Below are 10504 nucleotides of genomic sequence, written 5' to 3'. Positions count from 1 at the left end.
TGTCAGAATTGATATCACTAACAGATCATCTCCCACATCATGTTTAGTTGAATATCAATACAGAGAATCTTTAAAGGCGCTTACTTGCCTTAGCCTATTTGTGCCTACAAATAAATGCTTCTAACAGGCCATAAATCCCTAACTATATAAAACGTAATATGTTTTAGTTTTCAGGCTCTGTTAAAGTTGTAATAGTCTGGAATCTTCCTCCTTTGTCTGTTCTTGGTTAAAACTACTTTATCCCATGCAGTTCTTTGTCTTTGCTGCTGCCAGAAAAGCCACCTTGTTAAATATTATTTGTAGGAACAAAATGGAAAAGCCTGTGCTGGGTACAGTAATAATGGTAACACAAACATGGGAGTGCCTGTATTATCTGATCAAAGTTCAATGGCAAAACATCCCATTATAGAAATAAAAAATTAAAGCTGTGTTTTATCTCTTTGTATAAAGAATTTGCTGATTACTTGACTGTATCAGATAACCACATTACTAAATGCTATTTTTGCCTCCATGAAAGCATACTGTACCTTTAATTTCCATATTGGAACAAAATAAAATTAATCTGCTTTAGTTATAGCCACATTCATTTTATAACTAGAGTGCTTACCAAACGTAGACAGATAGGACAATGAATTCAGTAGATCGTGCTTTTGGTTTCCTAGTGTGACTGTTAACATTGTCAGCAAAAGCTGAAAGCTTAATATCTTATCCCACTACATTGAAACCTCGAGTTTCTAAGTACTATATCAATAAGACCAATGTCTGCAAAGGAGGTGCTAAAAGAAGTGAGACAGAGTTCACTGCAGGAGAGTTCATCTGTGTAACAGAACGCTTTCTGAGTGTTGGCACGTTGTTTGCACTCTAGCAGTAGATCTCTTATTGAGTCTCTCTAGAAGCAGTATAAACCTCTCTTGCAATTGCATTTTCCCCATAAACTGAAACAAAAAGGGTCATTGTACACAGGCAAAATCCTTACTTGCTTCAAGGCTGCTAAGTAATAGCAACTTATTAGTTTTCTTCACCTCCAATATCTGATATAGAGCCTTCAAAGTATTCTCAGATGTTTGTCACCCCTATGTAAACTCACTTTGGTTTTCATATATTAGTTCAGGTAGAGAAGACAATGAGAACTCTGTATTCACGCTTCAGCTTCAAACTTGTATGGCCTTGTGGAGGATGCCAGAGATGAGTATTTACCTACTTTATGGATAACACTGACAGTCACTTGTTTCCATTTCAGTGGAGGTTCCAGACCCAGTAACACCCCATTGATTAAGTCAATCTTGTGTTTCTCTATTTCTTAATTTCCGAATGTCCACAGGGATCCAATCTGGGATGTTGGAATTTCCTATTCCAATGCTTAATTAGTGCTGCTATCATCTTTTCAACAGTTATGAGAGTGGTAAGCATATCAGATTGTGTGGAGGCAGCCATCGGGAGTTGTATCCTTTCCAAATATTCATTTATAAGTTGTACATCTCTTAATAGTCTTTTTCAGGTATATAAAGCTATTGGTGATAACTCTGAAATACTACCAAAATTTGCTTTGGATCCCTAACCACTATGTTGTCGTCCTCATCCTATATCCCAAATTGGTGTAATACTTCTCTTCACCTGTTGCTGGCTAGGCTTGTAATGCTCTACAGACTGATTGCCTAGTACTTACACTTGAACCTTTGAGCAATAGTAGCTAGGGGTCCAGGGAAGTAAATACTGTGGGAAGAAATAGCCAGGGAATTGTTATGGCAAGGCTTGTATAGGCCCTAGGGCCAATAGCCGAGTACCATCCTATGAACCTATGAACCTATGGTTCTATGCTCAAGGTGAGTTACCAATAACAGTTATTGAAGTGCTCCCTTCTAAAAATTAAGTATATTGTCCACATATATTAAGAGTTCCCCTTGTGCCTCTGTATGCTTCTTTCTTTTAACCTCTTGCTATTCTAAATGATAAGCCTCATTTTATTTTCTTGATCATTTTAGAGTGAGCGTGGTTATATGTGTGTGTGTGTGTGTGTGTGTGTGTGTGTGTGTGTGTGTGTGTGTGTGTGTGTGTGTGTGTGTGTGTGTGTGTGTGTGCATGTTAAACTGCTAAATTTAGTCTTTCCTTGGTCTTGTTTATACTAGGAATGATCTACATGTACCTTGATTACTTCCCCTAACTCATGTGCAGTCCAGACTGTAAAGGAGCCCTTTTCTAATAAGTATACTAGAAAATGTTAGTTTTAAGTAATCCTACATGTAGATTATATAATAATTGCAGTTTCATTGGAGGAAATGCTCTGAAGTAAAAAAATATACATAGATGTTAATATCACAAGCCCAATTTAAAGAGTTTACAATAGTAGGATTTGAAAGTTATACATCAAGAGGAACCAATGATATTGACAGTTACAAAGTAAAAAAAGCCATTTTACATTAAAAGTTTTACATAGTTTTTTTTTTTTTTTTTGCATAACAAGTGTTGGTAGTCAAGATTTACAATATGTGTATATGTGTAGCAAATAGTAGGTCGCTAGAACTCTATTGTTAGGAAACAACATGGTTCTTGAAACTGCTGACTGTGCCTGCAAAACTACGAAATTAGTATAGATAAGTGGAGTGGGGGGTGAAGGCAGGACCTAGTCACCTTTAAAAAAGATGCTTGGTTTAATGTTTGTTCGCTGATTTTGAATTTGCTTCTAAGTTTACTGTATGTGAATATAATATTTTCCCTATTTCAAGTGCAGTGGCTTTTTCCATGTGAAAGGTGTTGCTGTAAGCACAGTAAATAAATGAACCACTTTCCTGTTTTGCAGACCATACGGATGCCTTTATTGCAATGTGTAGTAGACTTTACCCATATCTTAGCCAACAACAAACTGTTCAGCTTGCATCACTTGTTACTGACAAAATACAGTGCAAATGTTTGCTAAACTATGCAGTACTATGCAATAAGTCAGACACAGGCAATATTGTCCTTACAGTCTCTCAGTACTCTAAAACAGTATCTGTATAAATTATGATAGTAAGTCTGTTTAAAATGCTCCCAAATATGCTGCATGGTCAGACTGGATTAATGCCCTGTTTGTAAGACCTGTCTTGGAAGATAAGGTTTTACAATGATAACCAGATGTTTAGGAAAGGTAAATGTGTTCTGAAGCATAATATGGCCCTAAGATATATTGTGATAAGTCCATCAGTGTGCTATGTTATTTAGGAAAGTCATCCCAGGCACTATATGAGAATTGTTACATAGTTAATATAACAAGTAGAATTCCTTACTGCTGTGTGGATGCAATGTGTTTTGTTTTAGGGAAAGTTCTTTTACTAAAAGTCTTATCAATGGCACATATCCTGTCATCAACAATGCACCTTATTACTTTTGAATCCACACAGATGCTTGTTTATCTGAATTGCAGCTTGATGTTTGATGTAATAAGTTTCTATATGTCATATTTTATTTGTGCGAATATACTTTTTTTATTGATGCTCTCTATGATTTAATATTATTTCATAAAGATGAAATGTACTGGATGCATGTTATGAATCATTATTATTCATTAAATAAGCTGCATTTACTGCTTAATAATAGAAATATTCTGTACCTCAATATATCTGCAAACAAGAAGTTTATATTTAATAAACGAAAGCGCTAATCCATTGTTTTTGAATCATTGTGCATTTTACTGCTTATTTACTGGCTGTTGTACCTGTCAGGGTTTCTGTGGCCTGCAGGTTTCTTATTTTTTTTACTGAGGTTTGCAAACTGATGAACCATTTTATGATTTTTTTTCATTATTTAAGTATCTGCTCTGCTGCAGTAAATAATGGACTATCTTAAACAGAAATCAAAGCGTTTTATTCCCACTGAACAGAGACAATTGCTGAGGGGTTGGGAGGGTGGCCTAATGGTTAAGGTCTTTTTCTTACAAACACAAGGTGCAAGGTTTGAGCCTCACAAAGGATGCTTGGCTTAAAATGGCTCGCAAAGGTTATTAGCTTAGTACTAATCTATGAACCTATAATTTGTAAAATAAGCATGTAACTGCTGAATGAATTGTAAAATATGGGAATATTTATGAATTCCTATTTGTCTTTTTTTGTTAGGAGTGGGTTGCAGAACATTGCTTGAAAGAACCAGAGAGACTGTGCACAGATAAGGACCTGCTACTAGATCCAGCCCTTTCCAACAGGCAGGCTCGTAAACTGCTTCAGCTGATTTGCTATCCTCATGGAGTGAAGGAATATGTAGAGGGAGCAGATGTGCAATGGCAGTACATCAAACACATTCTGCAGGTATGAAAGTTGTATAACACAGAGTTATGCTGATTCGAATAGAAGTTCTGTTTTCAAATTACAGTATCTTGAATATCTGTACATTTGTTCATGTGCGACACTAACTTCTGTTGGGATTTTTTTTTTCACTTTATGGATGCATTGTATACTCTGTTCATATTCATATATTCTATGAATCAGCTCAACGAATGACCAACTGTTGAAGTGGCAAATTAGATTGCATTTATTTAGTCATGATGAGATCGTTCTGAATGTGTGATTAAGTTTGTCTTATTTAACACACCTGTGCAATATTTCACACATTGTCTTACTGTACTCTTCTGTTATACCCTTTTCCCAGAACTTAGACCAATGGACCCTCAGGCAGTCATGGCTGGAGCTTCAGTTAATGATCATGCAGTGTATGAAGGAACCTGTGAGTAACTGTTTTGGCAGATATCATGCTGGCATTTGTTTTGTTTACTTGCCATCACTTACAAGTCTGTTGGATAACTGGCATTAAATGATTAATGCTGTATCACTTCTCAGGTCTCTGGAGCTGCATCAGAAATGAACACGCTTTTAGATAACATTGCAAAGGCAACGATCGAGGTGTTTCAACACTCTTCTGATGTCAGCAACTGCTCTTCCAGTCCAGTAGAAGCTGAGATATTCCAAAATACTTCTGATGCCACCACTGATCCAAGGCCTGATGGAAAAAATACTTTTCTTAGGTATGATTCATGTTCTGTTACTCTGTCAAAAATCCCATACAGTATAAATACCTGTGAGTTGGATGGTTACAATTTGACTAATTTCCATATGATATCAAACCTTAAGATTCAGTTTATCTTCCGTATTTTGTTTTTGTTGCATCTCTATTGTATTACAGTTTTTTTAAATAAGTGGAAGGGGAAGTAGAAGTTAGAAAGTAGAAGAACGTGTATTATGGGACTAGCTATAAACTCCATCCATTGATTCAAGGAAAAGGCCAGAGTTTCATTAGTGGAGACTTAGGTTAGAGGAGTGGTTGAAGCCTAACCCTCATAGAAGTTGGTTTGTATTTGATACAGTCTTCCAGTTCTCAACGGGACTGGTCCACCCTATTTAGAGAGGGCCTGAGCTCCCTATGAGGCACTGTGACAGTGGTAAAACAGAAACATCAAAAAGAGAAAGAGAAAGAGAGAGAGAGAGGGCAAGGTTCCATTTCCATCCTTCTAAAGGTTCATTCTGAGGCATTTCCTCCATTCAACCCATCAGCTTGAGCCTATGACCCTCCAGCATGAATTCGAGGAGGACCACTTTGACATATTTGGATTTTTTCCCTTTTCCCCAGGATGTTGTCCAATGCCTCTCTTTTCTGAGTTCAGCTGACTCATTTCTCTCTCTCACTCTCTCTGTTTCTCTCTCTCTCTCTCTCTCCCCGTCAGTGTGAGATTCAGGCAATTTCCATCAAGACAGGAGCTCTACAGTCCATTCACCCCGCACCCCACCCCCAATCAGAGGGCCTTATTAACACACTCATCCCCCACTGAGTTAAGAGGCAGGTGCTAGGAAATGGGATAGTCTGTCTGTGTGTTTCTGCTGACTCCACTCCCAATCCCTAGAGTCATTACTGTTACAACAGTTCCCCTGAGTAACATACGTTGATGTAAGTCACACTGAACATGCATCCACCTACTTTTGATGGGTTTACAGTCACATGCTTGAGATTCAGAAGGTCGAGTTAAGCTGTGGGAACCCTGCATGCTCACAGCTGGAATGTCAAATTATGACATTACTGACTGTCCAAAGTTATCCCCAGTCTGGACCCATGATAGCGCTTGAGCCTGGATCTGGAGCAGTAGGGAGTTTTGGCGTTTGGTGTATTTTTTGATTATGCTGGTACTCAGCATGACAGTGTTTGCAGTAAGTCTGCAGTTATTACACAGCACAACCTGTGCTTAGATTTCTGAGTGTCAAGCATCTAACAGTAAACTAGTCTTGACTTTCTCAATGTATGTCATATACCACAACGAGCTTTTGCTGCATAGACTCACGCCCCATGGGTGGAACAGATAATGATCCCTTTAGTTTTCACTTCAAGTGGTGAGGTACAGCCTTCTCCCTGCCTACAAGATGAGTGAGATTGCATCAGCCAGTCAGTCCAACCCCCTAGCCTTGCATCCTGTACCTGTGCAGATAGTCAAAAGAGGGGGCATATAGGTAATAGTCATGTCTTCATCTTTTTCTCCCATGGAACTTGGTCCTGAGCCACCTGCAGTTTAGCTAGTAATGCTTAGGCATGAGATTTCTTCCCCTGGGACTATCCCATATGCCATCCTGAATAACAACATTCAGTTCTTGCTGAGGAGAGACACTGCATGAGCTTAGACAAGGGTTGTAGTCCAGAGATGAGATATGAGAACACATGTTTGATTCTTGTTGGGTTGAATATCACACCTACAGTTTTTGATAACATACTAGTCCCAAGCAAGAAGCAGGTCTATCCTCTTTTGTACCACCACTTGTGCAAATATGTTGTATAGATCCTGTAGCTGTCCATTTCTTGGCAGAGGCATTGCTCTTGTCCATGCCTGTACACAATCCTTTGCTTAGAGTTTTTGGAAGAGTCAGGACTCTCTTATTTCTAAGGTTCTGTTTTTTATAACCTGAATGTTTTAAATGTTGTATTTGAGAAAAGCATAGAGAATATGCCATTTCACTTTTTCTCCACCATTTCAGGTGGTCTTTCAGTTTGGATTCCATATGGTTAATATGGTTTAGCTTGCTTTGCTTTCACCTAATTCCCCTTCCTTGGGAGAAATGGAACAACCTGGAATTCTTGGAAGCCCATAGGCACCTATATACTACTACTACTACTACTACAGCTCTGAAGAAGGGCAATGCCTGATACAGACTCCTGGATAGTTAGAGTGATGCACTGCCGAAGTGTCTTTAATCTGACTCCTTTATGGTCATCAGTAATCCCAGGAAATGGTAGTCTTTTCACCTTCTCCTTTTTCTCCTTTTTTATTTATTATTTATCATTGGATAATGGGTATTGAGTGTGTTTATGTAATGTGAACTACCTCATGCATGTCATACGTCTTGTTATTTTCTTTCTTATGTTATTCTCTGATACCGCTGTATCTATAGTATTTGCACTGTATTTCTCTCATGAGCTGCCATTTCTAATTTCGTTTAGGCTGGACTTGTGTGGTCCTAAATGACAATAAAGTTTTTTTGAATCTTTTGAATCTTTGAATCTTTACCAACTGCCAGTGACTATCAAACGTTGGATTGATGTGGTCAGAAGATATACTTTATTGTCACACTGGTGCATTGGGCCCTCTATTGTCAATCTCACCTGCAAAATTACAGTCCTTTCCTGTTATAATTGACAGTAGGAAAGCCAGAGATGTTCCAGGAGTCTGAGCTTAAGAAGGATTTCTTACAGATCCTGTTTATGCCCCCTGTAATTTGGACTGTACAGATGCTGTTGCTGCGTCTGTAACCATGGGTGGGTGCCTTCACTAAATGGAGTGGCTAAGGTAGTCCTCGTTCACAGATTGACTACTTTGCTACATTTCACACTGTAAGTTCAAAATGTGAATTCTATTTGTCCATTCCACTCAAGCCATGATGAAGGATGGCTTTGAGAAGAAGCATATCCCCTTCTGGACAAACAAGCCATTTTCTGTAATTTTTGGTCCCAGTTCTTTTTCCAGGGAAGAGGAGGAAACCCAGCTCTTATCCCAAAGGCAAGGACAAGCAGCCTTTTATATTTCCTTCATCTTTGTAGTCGTCTCTACCTACCTTCTTGCCATAGCCTAGTCTTCTGACTACAATGACTCTAGGGTAAAAGGATGATCCTTTCATTCAACCTGGCTAGAAGAATCATCTATTTATTCAGTAGAATTGGGCATCGCTACTTTTGGTCACTTCCGCTGCACTTCTACGCTCCTATTCTTGTATTCTTTTTAGATAGTTTTATTGCACAGGAGCTCTTGGGATAGGCCCATTTTTTTACAGTTCTCACGGGACAGCAGGGGCGGCTCGTGCTATAGGACTGCAGTCCTCCCACCTAAAAAACAAGTAAAAATAGAACAGAGAAACACAAAATCAAAAACTGAAAATTCCCGGAAGTGTACTCATGCGCACATGATCTGAGACTGCTTTCTCAGCAGTCTAGATAGGGGGAAAGGCATCTCAGCCCCAAGATGCCCAGCAGTCTGTGCGGTGGTGACGTCATGAAATGGAGGCACTCCGGACTGCAGCAGTCGCAGGCAGGACCGATCGTGGATTTGGACTGCAAGGAATACTTTGGGATGGACCAATCGTGCAAAGAATACTGGCAAAGGGGCTGTTCAGATATCGGCGGCAACGAAGCAGTTATTTGGCTCGTCGGCAAAGTGGATAGGGGAGCAGTTATTTAAATCATCGGTGGGGCTGTTCGGATATCGGCGAGAAGGCAAGCAGGCAAAGTGGAGGTGTGTATGTCTGTGTGTCTGTGTGTAAAATGCCCCAGTTGCTATATACTGGTGGCTAGAGCAGACTCATGATGGTGTGGTAGGGAATACCTCAGGCTTGAACCCTGTACCTTGTATGCAGGTGTTAAGGGCCTGAATTCCCTACCCACCACCATTTGTAATAAATTTGCAGATGTTTGCCTCATATTTGATCTGTTCTGTTCCTCATAATATCTGTGGTTTCTTGAAGTTTAAATGTTTGATGGTGCAGTGGTAGGATTGTTGCCTTACAGTTGTAGGTTTTCAGGTTTGAGTCTTGGCTGGGGTGTCTGCATCTTCTACCTGTGTTTGTGTGGGTTTGCTTTTGTGTCCTCCCATGTTACAAAGACATGTCTGCATTATTTCTTCCTGAGCCTGTGCTGAAAATTGTTTTTTGTTCCAAGTCAGACTGTCCTGGTTAACAAATGTTAAATAAAATTGACAGGCATTTGAATTTCAGACTTCAGGTTTCTGAATGTTTAATTTCTTGCATATTTGATGGTGCAGTGGTAGCATTGTTGTTTCCCAGTTATAGGATTTTCTGGTTTGATTCTTGGCTGGGGTGCCTTCTGTGTGGAGTCTGCATCTCCTCACTGTGTTTGTGTGGATTTGGTCTGGTGTCCTACAATTTTACAAAGACATGTGTCTGCAGTATTTCTCCCTGGGCCTCTGCTGAAAATTGTTTTTGTTCCATCAGCAGTAAAATTGACAGGCATTTGAATTTCAGACTTCATATTCTTCAGAAAATACATAGTAACGCAACCATTTATTCTAGCAATTTTCTAAGTTTATAAGATGAATATTTGAAATTTGTCCCTATTTTTGGGACTGTATTCCCCCATTATTGGTTTTATCCAGGTTTTTTGTGCTAAGGTTGACAGCTATGGCAAGAACTGAATTCACTGAATATGTTTGAGGGCTGTATTCTCTCATTACTGGGTTTGTCCAGATGTTTTGTACTAAGACGTTGACAGCTATGGTGAGAACTGAATTCACTAAATGATAGCCATTTACATTTCAGTCTTCCACTCTTTTGCACAGGGACCTTGGCAGTAAAATGTATGGTGGTAACACAGCATTTCTCTTTCACAAAACAGCTGATTTGGAGTAGTGGTATGTTGCTCTGACTGTTTTGCACAGGGACCCTGGCAGTAAAATGTATGGTGGTAACACAGCATTTTATTCTAGCAACTTTCCAAGATTATGCAAGCAATGTTTAATGTGTCCCTGTTTTTTGGGCTTTTGACCCGCCCCCCCCCCCCCCAATACATTTTGGCTTTTTCCAGATTTCTTGTGCTGCAAAGTTGAGATACAGTTGAGTATTGAGTAGATTTTACAAGGAGCTGAGAGCTGCAGGGGAAGAGAAGTTTAGTGCTGCTTATATTAAGGCAGCTTGCATAGTTAGTAGCACAACAGGTTATGTACTTGCTTTTGATGCAGAGGGCTGTGGGTTCTACTCCCACAAGGGGTGGATGCTGCTGTACTGAGAATGTCTTCTTTGGTGAAGATACTAACTATGAGCCTGTTATCAGTTTGCCATCCATTTCCTCTTGCAATATTACTAGTTTATCATTTTTGTAATATAATATAGGCAATTTATTCCTCAGGGGCAACAGACACTTTATTTTTCGATGAAACCATTAAATATAAAGATGTTTGCTAGCAGCAACCTCTTCATTAGTTACAGATTTCTTTAATGTGGAATTATTTAGATGACTTTTACTTCTTCAGATATTGTGCATATTTACTGATAATGGA

General features: G+C 39.1%; 1 protein-coding gene across 1 annotated transcript in view; it reads left to right on the top strand.

Annotated features, from left to right (window-relative positions):
- The window catches only part of MED12L (mediator complex subunit 12L), a 919119-nt gene that overhangs the window by 295405 nt on the left and 613210 nt on the right, over positions 1 to 10504 (top strand). The window contains exons 12-14 of the mRNA XM_044070851.1: positions 4089 to 4277; positions 4618 to 4692; positions 4806 to 4990. Coding sequence (XP_043926786.1) covers positions 4089 to 4277; positions 4618 to 4692; positions 4806 to 4990 — 449 coding nt within the window. The remainder of the gene's footprint in view (positions 1 to 4088; positions 4278 to 4617; positions 4693 to 4805; positions 4991 to 10504) is intronic.

Source organism: Protopterus annectens, chromosome 4.part1 (assembly GCF_019279795.1).
Source record: "Protopterus annectens isolate FY-2018-M chromosome 4.part1, PAN1.0, whole genome shotgun sequence".
Classification (NCBI taxonomy): domain Eukaryota; kingdom Metazoa; phylum Chordata; order Ceratodontiformes; family Protopteridae; genus Protopterus; species Protopterus annectens.
The sequence above is the reverse complement of the archived record's forward strand: the minus strand, read 5'-3'. Positions and strand labels throughout refer to the sequence as shown.